General features: G+C 40.8%; 2 protein-coding genes across 2 annotated transcripts; one reads left to right on the top strand and one right to left on the bottom strand.

The window, feature by feature from the left end:
* The first annotated feature begins 5,287 nt into the window (after positions 1 to 5,287).
* LOC106096210 (neprilysin-4-like) lies at positions 5,288 to 7,318 on the top strand. The gene has a single exon (XM_013263852.2). It carries the CDS (start codon positions 5,288 to 5,290, stop codon positions 7,316 to 7,318), a length of 2,031 nt encoding a protein of 676 aa, XP_013119306.1.
* Positions 7,319 to 13,807: 6,489 nt separating this feature from the next.
* On the bottom strand, positions 13,808 to 15,898 carry LOC106096228 (neprilysin-4). Its single transcript, XM_013263873.2, has one exon. The coding sequence runs from the start codon at positions 15,858 to 15,860 to the stop codon at positions 13,851 to 13,853; it is 2,010 nt and encodes a 669-aa protein (XP_013119327.2). The 5' UTR covers positions 15,861 to 15,898; the 3' UTR covers positions 13,808 to 13,850.
* Between the last annotated feature and the right edge of the window lie 650 nt (positions 15,899 to 16,548).

Below are 16,548 nucleotides of genomic sequence, written 5' to 3' on the forward strand. Positions count from 1 at the left end.
TATCGGTCTATATGCCAGCTATATCCAAATCTGGACCGATTTGGGCCAAATTGAAGCAGGATGTCGAAGAGCCTAACACAACGCACTGTTCCAAATTTCGGCGAAATCGGACAAAAAATCCCCCCTTGTATGGACCCAAAACCTTAAATCGGGAAATCAGTCTATATGACAGCTATATTCAAATCTGGACCGATCTGTGCCATATTGCAGAAGTATGTCAAGGGGCTTCACTTAACTCACTGTCCCAAATTTCAGTGAAATCGGACAATAAATGCGCCTTTTATGGGACAAAGACTTTAAATAGAGATATCGGTCTATATAACAGCTATATTCAAATCTGGACTGATCTGGGCCAAAGTGAAGCAGGATGTCGAAGAGCCTAACACAACCAACTGCTCCAAATTTCAGCGACATTGGACAAAAAATCCGCCTTTTACGGCCCCAAAACCTAAAACCGAGAGATCGGTCTATATGACAGCTATATCCAAATCTGAAACGATCTGTGCCATATTGCAGAAGTATGTCTAGGGGCTTCACTTAACTCACTGTCCCAAATTTCGTCAAAATCCGACATTAAATACGCCCTTTTATGGAACCAAAACCATAAATCAAGAAATCGGTCTATATGATAGCTATATTCAAATCTGTACAAATACCCCCATCCTATGGTGGGGGGAATACAAAATTAAGGTGTTTAATCAGATGTTGGCAGTTTTTGCCGCAAAGTAGCTAGTTGGGGATTGTAAATGAGCCATATCGGTTCAGTTATAGATATAGCTCCCATATAAACCGATATCCAGCTTTGCCTTCTCGAGCACCTTGAAGCTGCAATTTTTGTCTGATTTGGCTCAAATTGTGCATATAGTGTTCCGTTATGAGTTTCAACAACTATATCATCCACGGTTCAAATCGGTCTATAACCTGATATAGCTCCCATATAAACCGATTTCCCGATTTGACTTCTTGAGCCCTTACAAGCCAAGAGTTTTATTCGATTTGGCTGAAATTTTGCATGTAGTGACTTTCAACAATTGTATCAAGTAAGGTCCAAATCGGTCTATAACCTGGTATAGTTCTCATATAAATCAATCTCCCGATTTGACTTCTTGAGTCCTTACAAACCCCAATATTTGTCCGACTAGGCTTAAATTTGCCATTCTGTGTTGTATTACGACTTCCAACAACTGTGCCAAATACAGTGTAAATCATTCTATAACCTGATATAGCTCCCATATAAACCGATCTCCCGATATGACTTCTTGAGTCCTTGGAAGCCTCAATTTTCGTCCGATTTGCCTGAAATTTTGCACATAGTGTTGTGTTATGACTTCCAACAACTGAGCGTACTTTGGTCCAAATCGGTCAAGAGCATGGTATAGGTCGGATATAAACCGATCGCCCGATTTGACTTCTTGAGCCCTTAAAAGCTGAAATTTTTATCCGATTTCGCTGAAATTTTATGTTATGCCCCAAGTGCGCCCCAAATCGGTCTATAACCAGATATAGCTCCCATATTTTAGCAGAATTCATGGTGGTGGGTTCCCAAGATTCATCCCGGTCGTGAATGAAATTTTTGAATTTTCGCAATTTTCAAGTAAAAAAATTAATTGATTAAATTAGTTTTCTTATTTAAACCAATTAATTGATAAAATTAATTTTTTAATTGAATCCATACACACTGAATTTTTGAAGGACACCCGCGGGAATTTTTTTTATACAGTTGCCCACGGACCTTTGCCCAAACAACAAACCTCAGGTTAATGCTCCAGGTGGTAAGATCTGTATACCATACATAGAAATGAATTGGAATTTTCAAAAAATTTCATTAATTTTTTTAATTGGATCAATTAAAAAATTTATTGAAAATTTCGAAATGTTCAATCACTTTTTTTAAATTGAATATGCATTTTTATACCCTGCACCGTAGGCTGAAGGTACACTAATTTCGTCATTCCGTTTGTAACACCTCAAAATATTTGGGTAAGAACCCATAAAGAATGTAGAAATGTCCGTTTGTCTGTCCGTCCGTCCGTCCGTCTGTCAAAAGCATGCAAACTTTCGAAGGAGTAAAAATAGGCGCTTGGAATTATAAATGAGCCATATCGGTCCGGTTAATATAGCTGCCATATAAATTGATCTTAGCACTTGACTTCTTGCGCCACTAGAGCCGCACTTTTAATCCGATTTTGCTGAAATTTGGCGTGAGGTGTTTTGTTATGAATTCCAGCAACTGTCCAACAGCTGTGCTCAGTATGGTCGAAATCGATACATAACCTGATAAAGCCGCCATATAAACCGATCTCGGATCTTGACTTATTGAGCCGCTAGAGGACGCAATTATTATCTGATTTGACTGAAATTTTGCGTGAGTATTTTGTTATGAATTCCAGCAACTGTGCCAAATGGGTTCATAATCTGATATAGCTCCCATATAAACCTATCTTCCGATTATACTTCTTGAACCTATAGAGGTCGCAATTCTTATCCAATATTGCGGTAATCTTGCACAATGACTTCCACTTTGGTCTCCAAGTGCCAAACCACTTATGGCCCTAATCGGTTTATAATTTGGTGTGGCTCCAATAGCCCAGCAATTTTTATCCATTGTCATTTGTTTCCCTCTAAAGAGATATCGGGTAAAGAACTTGACTAGTGGCATCTATTGTGTAGGGTATATAAGATTCGGCCCGGCCGAACTTACCTTTACTCCATCTGAAAACATCCACCGATGTCCATGAATATAGGTTCAGTATTGGATATAGCTCTCACATTGTACTTACAGGGTAGGTGTAGAGTATTTTACAGTCGACACCGCCCGACTTTTGCTCTTGCTTACTGGTTTTTACTAGTTTTTTTACATTGTGCGTCATGGTTTATTTTTCCTACCTAGGGGATAAAAGTCACTTAGACTCTCTTCATACTATTGTTATGTAGGACCATGCCTGGCTCGCCCGGAAAATCCGTTCTAACCAAAGCAGGGTGACTCCAAGGGACTCCGACAGCAATGCTAGGTCAGCTCCGGTCGACATAAATAGCAGAAAAGTGGGGACTGCCCAGTCTATCTTCTTCTCGTCAGTGATTTTCCTGATGGGGTCATCCGCCAAGGCTTCATATGTAGTTATAGCGGTATCTTGATCGCCGACCACTTGTTGGCCAACCGGGAACACTTCTCCATCTGAAGTTCCACCGTCTATTGACCACTCTCGGTGTAAGTCCCATCTTTCCTTCTCAGGGAGCCAGGTGTGCTAGGATCCTTCAAGAGAACTTTGGGTTACCTAGATGCCTCAATGTGTTTTCCATTACCCTACAGAATTTTCTCAGGACCTCCTCTTTGCCTTCCTTGTCTCCTTTAGACTTACCAAGGGCTACGTGATATTCGTCTCAGCCGTCTGGAGTGTTCTCTCTCTCTTGGCCTTACTAAAAAGACTTCTATTCTCCACCCTGAACACATTGTACGTGGCGGTACTCGTTCGGGACATGCCTTCAAAAAGGCCTCTTTCAGGCATCCCGTGATAAGATACTGGGTGGCCTTCAGTTCCCTTGCTTCCTCCAGACAACTTTCGATGTTAGTTTCGCCCTCCCGCCTCAGGGAATTAGGCATGCTAGGATCCTTCGAGAGAACTTTGAGTAACCTAGATGCCTCTATGTGATTTCCATTTCCCCACAGAATTTTCCCAGGACTCCCTCTTCGATTTGTCTCCTTTTGACTTGCCAAGGGCTTCTTGATATCCGTCCCAGCCTTTTGCCGTGTTCTCTCTCTTGGTCTTACTTCGGTGGTCACTATGACTGGCTGGTTGTATATGGCGGTACTCGTTCGGGATATGCCTTCAAAAAGGCCTCTTTCAGGCATCCCTTGATAAGATACACTGCATGCTCCCGTTCGCTTGCTTCCTCCAGACCACTCGGTGTTAGTATCGTCCTCCCGGCTCAGGGAATTAGACATGCTAAGATCCTTCGAGACAACTTTGGGTAACCTAGATGCCTTAATGTGTTTTCCAATTTTTTCGGCTTCTTCGTCTCCTTTTGACTTGCTAAGGGCTTCGTGATATTCGTCCCAGCCGTCTGCGGTGTTCTCTCTCTTCGCTTTATTAAAAAATACTTTTATTATCCCCCCTGAGCATCTTCAGCTCCGATGACCACCATGACTGGCTGGTTTTAAGCGGCTGTTTCGTTCGGGACATGTCTTCAAAAAGCCCTTGTTCAGGCATCCCGTGATAAGATACTGCGGCCTCCAGTTCCCTTGCTTCCTCCAAAGGCCTCCTACGGCGCCCCATCTTTTGCATCTGTTCCCTGAACTTCTCTCAGTTGGTCTTCCTTGGGTTTGTGTATGATCTCCTCTTCCCTATCTCGTGCTCGACCTGAAAACATATCCTAAAGTGATCCAAAGCACAGGGTGGAGATATTCCAACCCAAGACTTTCACTGTTTGTGACAAGCATTATATCTCTGACCTGTTTCCTAATCCGGTTGTAGAAAGTTGGGGCATTACCCCTATGGCATACAACCAGGCTTGTGTATAAAATTTAATCAAAAAGTGGCTCACCTCTGTTGTTGGTATCCGTGCTTCCCCAGAGGGGCGTTGGTTTGCAACGAGGCGTCACCGATCGTTATTTTGTTTGTTGGGTAATGTTTATGGCATTTTAATGATGCAAAGAGAAAATCTCTTACTGACATTGACATAATAATAATAACAAAGAAATGCTTCCTCAGAAGCATATTTAAGTGAAATTGTCTAAACAAAACTCAAATGCCACTGAACTCGGGCGTTTATTCAACTTCCCCTGAAAAAGCCGGCCAAGTTCACGAAACGTAAAACAAAACCGGTTGAGGCATACACAAATTTGCAAAATTATTTTATGAAAATAATTTCCAGAGGTGAGTGCTGCTTATACACTGAGAGATTGAAATTTGGCTTAAGAAAGGCGGGTGATCTTCAAAAATGTCTCGAATGCAAAAACAAAAAAATCAATGAGAATTTTTTGTGACATTAATGTTGTTGTCACTTTTGGTTGTTTTTCAAGGAAAAGTTCAAAATACCTTTGTAAAAAACAAAAACAAAAATGTGTGCGCCATTAAACTTCCAGTTCCAAAGACATAAGAATTTCATTAAATCGCAACAATTAAGAAAAAATGGGTATTTGCTCCCACTTCATTTAAATAAAGTGATGAGGCCAAAGGAAAATCTCAGTTGAAATTTAAATTTTGAAGGTATAGCCACAACAAGGCCATCAGACGGAGTAAAAGTCACGAGGAAGATGTTAAATTTAGTAAAAAGTTATGGATTACTTATGATATGGCTGGTAGCCTGCTGTGCTGGCCAACAGAATCTGGGCTATGGCCGCATTTCGCCTCGTCAGGCCAAGGGCGAGCAAATCTTAAGGCACATGAATCTCAATGTCAATCCTTGTGATGATTTCTATGAATTTGCCTGTGGCAATTGGAATACCTACAACTCGGCTGCCAAGCTTAATAAATCCGCCACAGGTTTGTTCCACAGCTTGCGTGAGGAACGAGATCAAAAGATCTTACATTTGCTGCCCCTCGATGAGCCCCAGGATACCAGTGCGGATCGCAAGGTGAAACATTTCTACAGATCCTGCATGAATTTGCCTGCCTTCAAACAATTCTACACTGCCAAGTTGATAGCCATAATGTCGGAGTTTGGTCAAATGCCCGCCTTGGCTGGGGCTGCCTGGCGAGAGGACCAATTCGATTGGCAGCAGACCATAGCGGCCATTGCCAATAGGTATGGCATCATAATCATCACAGGCACCGAGGTGAGTGTGGATTTTTCCGACAATAGTGTCAATCGTTTGTATGTCAGTGAGCAGCAATTGACCCTGGAGTCGCGTTCCATTTACCTAGAGCCCAAAAATAAGAATTTCGTACAGGGCTACATAAACTCGGTGGCCACCAAGTTGTATCTGTTTTTGGGCATCGACATCAATGTGGCCCGCCAAACGGCTGCCGAAATTGTCCACTTCGAAACGCAATTGGCCGCTGGCACTCATGATCCCCAAAGTCTGCTCAAGCTAACGGATCTGTATAAGCTCAGCACCTTCGATGAGGTACAACGCCAGAGCTATCCCTACATTGATCTCAAGAGAATAGCCCAAGTCTCCCTGGGCACTTTGCCCAACTACCATGTCTACTACAATGTCAACTATCTGAGTAATTTGATCAAAACCCTGCAGCGCACCACCAAGCGTGTAGTGGCCAATTATATTTTCTATCAACTGCTGAACAAATTCATGATTGTCATACCGGAGAATCAGCAGGGCCTGCAGGATATGTGCCTGAAACAAATGAAGGGCTACTTTTCCAAGAACTTCGATAACATGCTCTATCGGCGTTACAACAACGAACAGACCGAGGTGGGGGTGAATCTGATGTGGCAGGACATTAAGGCAGCCTTCATCGAGGCCATGCAGTCTCCCCATCAATACAATTGGATTAGAGAGGACACTCGCCGTTATGCTGTCGAAAAGGTGCGCCACATGAAAATGGAAATTGTCTCCTATAAGAATACCAATTTTGAAGCCTATTTCCATCAAATGAGGGTGGATGGTGCTGATTATGTGGAAAATATACGTTCCTTGCATATCATGGGGGCACAGCAGAGAAGAGCTGCCATCTATAGTCCCCCCCAGCCCATAGATTTGAGTGAGAAGATAGCCACCACCCCGGTCAATGTGTTAATAGAGAATGCTGTTAAAGTTCCCATTTCCATATTGCAGCCCCACTATGCCTGGGATGCCTCATTTGCGAATGCCTTTAATTTTGGCATTTTGGGAGCCCTCTTATCGCATGAGCTCATACATGGCCTGGATATACATGGGCGCCATCATGATATAAATGGCAACAGTTTGGATTGGTGGGATCCCAATTCCATGGCAGATTTCGATAGACGCTCGCATTGCTTTAACAAACAGTATCAGAATTTCATTTTCCAAGGTCAACATTTACCCGATATGCCTGCCCAGGGTGAGAATATAGCCGACAATGGTGGCGTTCGCTTGGCCTATGCTGCCTATTTGAAATGGTACTACAATGCCATGGCAAGCAATCCCCAGAGGGTTAATGAATTTATGCCTCCTGTGAATTTTGGTGGTCGCAAGCTTTTCTTCATAAGCTATGCCCAGCTGTGGTGTAATGATATTACGCCCAGTTTCAGGCGTTATCTAGCCTCCGTTGATAATCATGTGCCGGATAGATTTAGGGTTATTGGTCCTCTATCGAATTTTGATGAATTTTCAAAACTTTTCCAATGTCCTAGGGGTAGTGGCATGAATCCCCACAAGAAATGTGAGATTTATTAGGAGGGCCTATGAATAAACATTTTGAGTTGAATCAAAATGTTGATATTTCCAACAATTTTCACTTATTAATAGTTTAGTTTAAGCCTAACTTTTAAGATTGTTATCATGTAAATAAGTAATTTAAAAAAGTTATAGATTTAGAATATTAAGAAAAGTACGAAGAAAATGTCTAAATTAAATTTTCCTTACTACTAAAACTTTTTTTATTTTTAATTGATTGCACACTTAAATGTAGCGTAGACATTTTTGAGAACAATGGTGGGCTAATATCTTCAATATTATCTTCATTTCACAATTCATTCATTGTCCTGGTAGGAACAATGTTTGCTTTTATCTATATATTGTTCTAAAGGGTGATTTTTTTGAGGTTAGGATTTTCATGCATTAGTATTTGACAGATCACGTGGGATTTCAGACATGGTGTCAAAGAGAAAGATGCTCAGTATGCTTTGACATTTCATCATGAATAGACTTACTAACGAGCAACGCTTGCAAATCATTGAATTTTATTACCAAAATCAGTGTTCGGTTCGAAATGTGTTCAAATTTTGACAAATTTTGTTCAGCGATGAGGCTCATTTCTGGTTGAATGGCTACGTAAATAAGCAAAATTGCCGCATTTGGAGTGAAGAGCAACCAGAAGCCGTTCAAGAACTGCCCATGCATCCCGAAAAATGCACTGTTTGGTGTGGTTTGTACGCTGGTGGAATCATTGGACCGTATTTTTTCAAAGATGCTGTTGGACGCAACGTTACGGTGAATGAACACATTTCGAACCGAACACTGATTTTGGTAATAAAATTCAATGATTTGCAAGCGTTGCTCGTTAGTAAATCTATTCATGATGAAATGTCAAAGCATACTGAGCATCTTTCTCTTTGACACCATGTCTGAAATCCCACGTGATCTGTCAAATACTAATGCATGAAAATCCTAACCCCAAAATAATCACCCTTTACTTGGTCTGATTGGCTGATTATCTTATTTTTGTTTTGAGATATTTCGAGAAATACCCTGCACTCATGGACGCCACCTACAAGGTTCAAAGCACAATGGTCTTACAATATGTGTGCTGTTTAGAATTTTTCAATATCAATTCATTACCATCTTTAAATCACAATTTTTAAAATGATATCGAATTAATATTAATTATGCGACACAATGTACCAGAATTTTTATCAAAATTAATCGTTTTGGTATATGAAAATCATCTGAGCTTTTTTAATCAAAACAAGTAAAAAGGCATTAAGTTCGGCTGGGGCGAACTTGAGATGATATATCAGGCTATAGACCGATTCGGATCGTACTTGGCACAGTTGTTCGAAGTCATAACAGAACAACGCATGCTAAATTTCAGTTGTAATAGAACACCGCATGCAAAATTTCAGACAATTCGGACAAAAATTGCGACATGTAATGGCGCAAGAAGTCAAATCGGGAGATCGACACAGTTGTTTGAAGTCATAACAGAACACCGCATGCAAAATTTCAGCCAAATCGGGCAAAAAATACGGCTTGTAAGGGCTCAAGAAGTGAAATCGGGAGAATAGTTTATACGGGAACTACATCAGGTTATAAACTGATTCGGATCGTACTTGGCACAGTTGTTCGAAGTCATAACAGAACACTACATGCAGAATTTTAGCCAAATCGGACAAAAATTGCGGCTTCCAGGAGCTCAAGAAGCCAAATTGGGAGATTGGTTTATATGGAAGCTTTTCTAAATCCATTAGCAATCCTTAGTGACCTACATCAACATTAGGTAACTCTGCAGAATTTTAAGTGGCTAGCTGTACGCATTCGACCGCTATCGTGATTTCGACAGACGGACGGACGGACATGGCTGTTTCGAATCAGAACGTCGAGACGATCAAGAATATATACATACTTTATGGGATTTTAGACGAATATTTCGAGGTGTTCCAAACGGAATGACTGGGTTATTATATCCCCATCCAATGGTGGTGTATTATAAAAATTAAATTGTTGCGCTTTGTATGCTTGTTTATTAGTTTGTTTGCTCCATATAGACTCAAAAACGGTTGAACCAATTTTCATAAAATTTCACAAATGGTAGAGTTTAAGCCCCATGTGAAAATAAGGTATTGGACATCCCTTCGGATGGCCAGATCTCGGAGATTGGTGCACCGATTTATGCGAAATTTTGTATACCACCCTTTTGTATCCCAAAAACCCCTCAACAGGACATATATACCGACTGGGACAATATGAATATCAAATGAAAAGTATTTCAAAGTACATATCTGGAATAAGAATTTGGTCCAAGGTGTTTACGGGGCCCCTGCAACCCCAAAAACCCCCAACACAGGCATGAATGTCTAACGTAACAAAATGAGTATAAAATGAAAGATCTTTGAGAGTTGACTACGAATCTGATATACACATTTGCGACAGAGTCTGGGACAGAGTCTGAGCCCAACGACCTAATGCGCTTCAAAAGGACATGAAGTTCGATCGGGATAATATGGGAACTAAACGATAGGTCCATGAATCCTATATCAAATCTAATATTGATATAGGATTCAATTATATAGGATACGTCATCGCGAAAATAAAGGACTCAAATAATTGGTCGTATGGGTCTTAGTGTCGGGGGGACTCTCTTCCCAGTATAAACATCACCAAACTGTCATGTAGGACTACTAAGAACACAAATGAAAGGCGTGTCAAATATCTAGATAGCCACCTTCCTAATGCTTGACATTATGGGGCTCAAACAAAATCGTGCTCAAGCACGATGCCGATATTATTTCAGGTACCGCCCCTTAATCTCCCTTCAAACCGGCCATGTTTGCCTACTATGGAAGTTTTTGGGGGGTCGTCTCACCCCCTTAACTCCCTCTATTCCAATGACAATTGGGGCTCAAATAGGGCTATGTGCGTGGGTGGCCGTCCCACCCCATATACCCCTCAAACTGGACATATTTGTGGGTTATGGCAAAGAGGGGCTCAAATCTAATATCTGTTTTATGACCAAGTGTTTCAGGGAGGACACATCTGAAATGCTGTACCAGCACCACCTAGCAGTACTTTTTTCCTGACCGTGCCTATTTTGAGCTCAGATATAATAAGAGAGTGAAATAAGGCGCAGCGGAGCGGTCCCTGTCCAGCTATTTTTTTTCTTAATTTTCATTTCGTACCCCTCTTCTTTAATTTATGCACCATACTGTTACTACCGGGTTATACCTATGTGCGTTTGGTGGAAATTAAAGGAGGGGCGAGCGCTTGAAACTTAACTCTTTATAGCAATTTCAGGTACTTACCATACTTACTGTGTAGAGATTTTTACCCTACTGCCATATACCCTTAATTTGCCATCATTGGTCTACATGTCAACTTAGGTATAAAGCGGACCCTCAGCCACTTGTTATATGTTTCAATGTTACGATCGTACTCTACTCCTAAAACTCATTTATTTAGACCCAGACTTTTTTTAATCGGCAACATGTCCTTTCAAGTTTGGAGGCCCTTAAGATGGTTGGCTCAAAATTGTGATATCCAATTCCTACTCTATTCTCAAATACCATGAATTTGAGCGCCATATTGTCATAGTAAAGCTACATATGTCCGTTGGTGCTTTTTGGCGTAAAACTCTCTGAAAGTTGAATCCACATTTCAAAATAAGGATCGTACTCTATTTGTAAAACCCTCATTGTCATGATAGGTGGTTTTAGGAAAAACGATAACCCCCAAACGCATGACATCATACTTTTATGTCAGATTCGTTCTGCCTTCCATTCGAGATCCCTTATTACCAGATCGCGCTACATACCACTTTGGGTTGATCAGTGGCAGTGCAATCCCTCACATAATCCCCTACTAAAATTGAAATATGAAGTGTTCTATTCTCATCACTTGATCATTTTAAACTATCTGAATATTGAAAGTAAATCTAAGTCTATACGATCCAAACAAAATAATATTAATTTTTTACCTTCATTGGTCTCTATATCCATTTAACGGGGAGTGGTTTTTGGTGGTGGAATGATAACTCAAACATTTCGCCGAAATATGTATATCTAATTCTTGCTCTAATCCCAAATAACTTTCATTTAAGCATAAAATTGTCGTAATCGACAAATATTTACGGTTTGGAGGCCGTTTTTGGGCTGGGGTTGGCACTCCGAAACTTTGCCCATAAAATAGGTATCAAATTAGATCTTTACTCCCAAAAATCTATTTCATTGGAGCCCCTGATTTTTTTATGCCAGATTCGTAATCTACACCCGAATACCTTTGATATTAATGTTCAATTTGTCTGACTTACTGGGTACGTGGACCCAATTTCTAATACCATATTCGTATTCTATTCTTCAATACCTTTCATTTGATACCATACTGTCCGAACGGTCCACTTTTGATGTTGGATGTTGTTTTTGGGATAAGGGGGAGGATCAGACTAACCTACACAAACTGTGAAAATTTCAAGGCAATCGGTCCAGCCGTTTTTTGTCTATACGGAACAAACATACAAAAAAACACGTAAGAGCGTGCTAAGTTCGGCCGTGCCGAATCTTACATACCCTCCCCCAATGGATCGCATTTAACGAGTTCTTTGCGCGGTATCTCTTTTTAGGCGAACTAAGGAAAGAAGAAAATAATTTCTATGCTAATTGAATTGAGTATTGGAGACCATAGTAGAAGTTTATGTGTAAAATTTCATCGAAATCGAATAAGAATTGGGCCTTTTAGGGGCTCAAAAAGTAAAATAGGGAGATCGGTTTATAGAGGAGCTGTATCAGACTGAAGACCGATTCAGACCATATTTGACACGGATATTGAAGCCGTTGTACAAAATTTCAGCCAAATCGAATAATAATTACGCCCTCCTGAGGCTCAAGAATTCAAGATCCCAGATCGGTTTATATGGCAGCTATATCAGGTTATGGACCGATTTGAACCATACTTAGCGCAATTGGTGGAAGTGATACCAAAACACCAAGTGAAAAATTTCAGTCATATCGGACAAGAATTACGCCCTCTAGAGGCTCAAGAAGTCAAGACCCAAGATCGGTTTATATGGCAGCTATATCAAAACATGGACCGATTTGGCCCATTCACAATCCCAACCGACCAACACTAATAAGAAGTATTTGTGCAAAATTTCAAGCGGCTAACTTAACTCCTTCGAAAGTTAGCGTGCTTTCGACAGACAGACAGACGGACGGACATGGCTTGATCAACTTAAAATATCATGATGGTCAAGAATATATATACCTTATGGGGTCTCAGGCGCATTTTTCGAGGTGTTACAAACAGAATGACGAAATTAGTATACCCCCATCCTATGGTGGAGGATATAACAAACACAAATGGAATTTTCTACCCACCACCATAGAATGGAGTTATACTAATCTAGTCATTCCGTTTGTAACACCTCGAAATATTGATCTGCAATCGTATCGACATTCTGAGTCTATCTTGCCATGCCCGTCCGTTCGTCGAAATCGCGATAGCCGTCGAATGCGTAAAGCAAACTGTAGGTCGTTGGGGATTGCAAATAGGCCATATCGGCTTATATTTGTATATAGCTCCCATATTAACCGATCTCCTGATTTGACTTCTTGAGCCCTTAGAAGCCGCAATTTTGGTCCGATTTGGCTGAAATTTTGCATGTAGTGTTCTGTTAGTATTGTACTTTCAACAGCTGTGTCAAGTAAGGTTCAAATCAGTCCGTAACCTGATATAGCTTCCATATAAACCGGTCTTGAATCTTGACTTCTTGAGCCACTAGAGGACGCAATTCTTATCCGATTTGGCTGAAGGTGTTATGTTATAACTTCCAACAACTGTGCCAAGTGAGGGTGAAAACGATGCATAACCCGATAAAGCTGTCATATAAACTGGTCTGGGGTCTTGACTTCTTCAGCCTCCAGAGGGCGCCAATCCTATCCGATTTCGCTAAAATTGTGAACGACGTGTTTCGTTAAGACTTTCAACTACTGTGCAAAGTATGGTTCAAATCGGTCCTTAACCTGATATTGCTGCCATATAAACCAATCTTAGATCGAGCCTCTTCTTGAGCTTCTATAGGGCGCAGTTATTATCAGATTTGGGAGAAATTTTGTACAACTCCCATGGCTCCCATGGCCTTCAACAAGATATATGATCTTAATAGGTCTATAACCTAATATAACTTTTTGAGCCCCTAAAGGGCAAAATCCTTATTCGATTTAGTTGAAAGTTTACACAATGACTTCTACTGTGGTCTCCAAAATTCATTCCATTATGGTCCGGATGGGACCAAAACTTGTTTCACACTAGTTTCATGCGTCCACTTTACGCCAATCCTCATTATCATTAGAATAACTCTTTCCAAACTCGAGCTAGAATGGTTCTAAGCTCTTTTCTAGGGTATTTTTCTACTCATTCGTCGTTAATGGTACACCCCCAACCAATAGTGAATGGTGTAAAAAGTTTATTGGGATAATTAATAGAAATTTTCATATATTCCAAAAAAATTCCATTTTATTCCCCTTTCAAGAGTTGCATTTGTTTCCTCTCCTTGATCTCAATAGGTGCCACATTTTTTCACCGGATTCATTTTCGAACCCAAAGGACATTGAAAAGCCTCAGAGAACTCCTTAAAGTTGGTCAACGGTACATACACTCGCAATTCGTCAGGAGCATGATCATCATTTTGAATGATCATAGAACGCACCGATTTATGTGTATCGGCACACCATGTTTGGCCATAATAGATGAAGAACAACTGATCTGTGGTGTAATTCAAAGCGGGTAAAATTTCCAAATCCAATTCGGCTTGAGTGCGTTTCTCATGCTCACGCCAACGATGATAGCTAAGCAGGGCCAATAGAATTCCTCCAATATCAGCCTCATTTTCATCCTGGTCACCTAGGGGCACCGCGCTGCCACCATAAGTTTGATTATGGTATTGCTCCTGCAGACATTCATTGCGATCATGGTATATTTGTTCCATATCATCATTGGCTTCGCCAAAATACTGGCCCAGACGATCAAATTGACGACCGCTACCACTGAAGCCATGAAGAATTTCATGGCCCAATAGAAAACCTAGGCGGGCCATTTGTAGCACAACAGGGTCGTAGGGGGAATAGAAGTAGGAAGTGTTGAGCATTGAAACGGGTACCAGAATGCTATTTTTCACTAACGAATAGATGGGAGTGGTCATACTCAAAAGTTGATCCATAGGAGGTGCCTGATTCAATAAAGCTCTTTTGCGGGCTGCTTTAAACGTCTTTAATGCCTTTAGATTATCCAGATAATGCGCCTGGGGCTGGAACACCAGATCTTTGTATAGCTGCTCCAGATAACCATCCTGATATGAAGGCACCATCATCTGAACCCAATGCCATTTTTCCAAAGCACTCTCACGTGTCTCATCATCAAACCAGCTGAGATTCCTGGACTCAAGTAATAATCCCAAGGACATTTTTATATCCTGCCATATGTTGGCCACCTGTTGCTCGGCTTTTTGTACATTGTAGTTTCCATAGAACATGAAACTCACCACATCGGGAAACTGCTTTTTGATTTTATTCGCACAATACATTTTGAAATCGCTCTTTCGCGATGGCCACATATCAAGGAAATCGATGAAGACATGAAAATGCAAGTACAAGGCCACCACTTGGCGAGGAGTTTCGTTGAGTAGTTTCACAAGGGAGCTCAAATGTTTGGGATTGTAGATAATTTCACCATGGGGTACAGAACCATAAGAAATATTGAAGTACAAACCCAAGTCTATTTCGTCGGCATGTTTGGCTATTAACTCGTCTATTTCTATGATGGTGTAGTCTTCGTTGTGGGCGGCAATCTTCATCAGGGCTTGGTGAAATCCAAATATTTCCTGGCCCAGTTTAAAGCTCTTGTGGCCATCTGTGCGAAGAAGTCTTTGCAAAGCTATACCAATATGGGTACCGTCTGGCATTTCAGACTTATGCCCTGTCAAGGTCATGGTATGAGCATCCTTATCATTGATATCCGCTTTGATATCATAGCCCAGAATAATTTTTAGCCCATACTTGTGGTAGATGTTTGCCACCGTTTTCAGCCAATTGAAATTTTCCTCCTCTGGCCATGTTTCATTGCCCAACAATTGCGGATTATCAAAAAAGTCATTCGCAATCGCTGTAAGTTCCTGGTTATATACACTACGATTCACCGGATACGCAGCCATGCAGGATTTATAGAATGTTTTTATTTTTATCTCAGTTTCCGTATCCGTTTCATTCTCTGCCATCAATAAGCTGGGAAGTTTGCTATCTATCACATTGACAGCCATCATAAATGCTCGGGTTTGTTTAGTGCTCTTCGAGGCCGGGTGATGGGTTCTCCAATTGCCGCAAGCAAATTCAAAGAAATCATCACAAGGATCTACCGTCTCATTCATATATTTGCGTATTTCTTGTGTTTTTGCATGGCGAGCTGATTCCAAACTTTCAGCATTGGTTGGATTTTCATCTGCTGCCTGCACGGGTTGTGGATCTTTGGTGGCAAAAACAGAGAGTATAAGGATTGCAATGGAATATTTTGGCATTATTCCAAAGAAAGTTTTTCAATACAACGACTGCATCGGCGATTAGACTGACTAAAACTAAAGTAGAAAAACTGGAAATTGATAATTTTTGTTGAAATTTTGGAGGGTGGGGGGCACTTCTTATCAATTTGGTTTTTGATTTTAAAATGTTTATTATTTTGTGACATCTTGAACCCAAATTTGGCAAAAAACAAATCAGGGGCTAACATTTTAAATGTCTACAGTGGATCGTGCCGAATCTTGGAAACCCTTCATCGTGGATTCTACACACGGGCACATGTGTACTTTATGTACCAAATTTCTGCCTAATAAGTCAAAAATTAAAGATTCTTGATGAAGTGGTCGACAAATCGGGACATCGGTTTATATTGGAGCCGGTTTGGATCTTGCTTACCACCGATATTGGAAGTCATTACAGAAGAACACCGGTAATAAAAATTACCTGGTATCAGTTAAAGTACCTGTTGCCATAACAGTGCATGGTATCAGATAAAGTACCTGGTGCCATAAAAATACCTGGTGCCATAAAGTACCCGGTATCATAATGTATCCGGTACCGTACATGTAACCGGTACTGTACATATATCCGGTACCATACAAGTACCCGGTACCACAAAGTATCTGATACCATACACGTACCATACAAGTACCTACCATAAAAGTATCTGGCACTATAAAAAGTACCTGA

The sequence above is a fragment of the Stomoxys calcitrans genome, chromosome 2, assembly GCF_963082655.1.
Source record: "Stomoxys calcitrans chromosome 2, idStoCalc2.1, whole genome shotgun sequence".
Taxonomy (NCBI): domain Eukaryota; kingdom Metazoa; phylum Arthropoda; class Insecta; order Diptera; family Muscidae; genus Stomoxys; species Stomoxys calcitrans.

Bases quoted from the DNA above. Each gene is read 5' to 3' on its own strand.
- LOC106096210 (XM_013263852.2), top strand. From the start codon at position 5,288: ATGATATGGCTGGTAGCCTGCTGTGCTGGCCAACAGAATCTGGGCTAT.
- LOC106096228 (XM_013263873.2), bottom strand. From the start codon at position 15,860: ATGCCAAAATATTCCATTGCAATCCTTATACTCTCTGTTTTTGCCACC.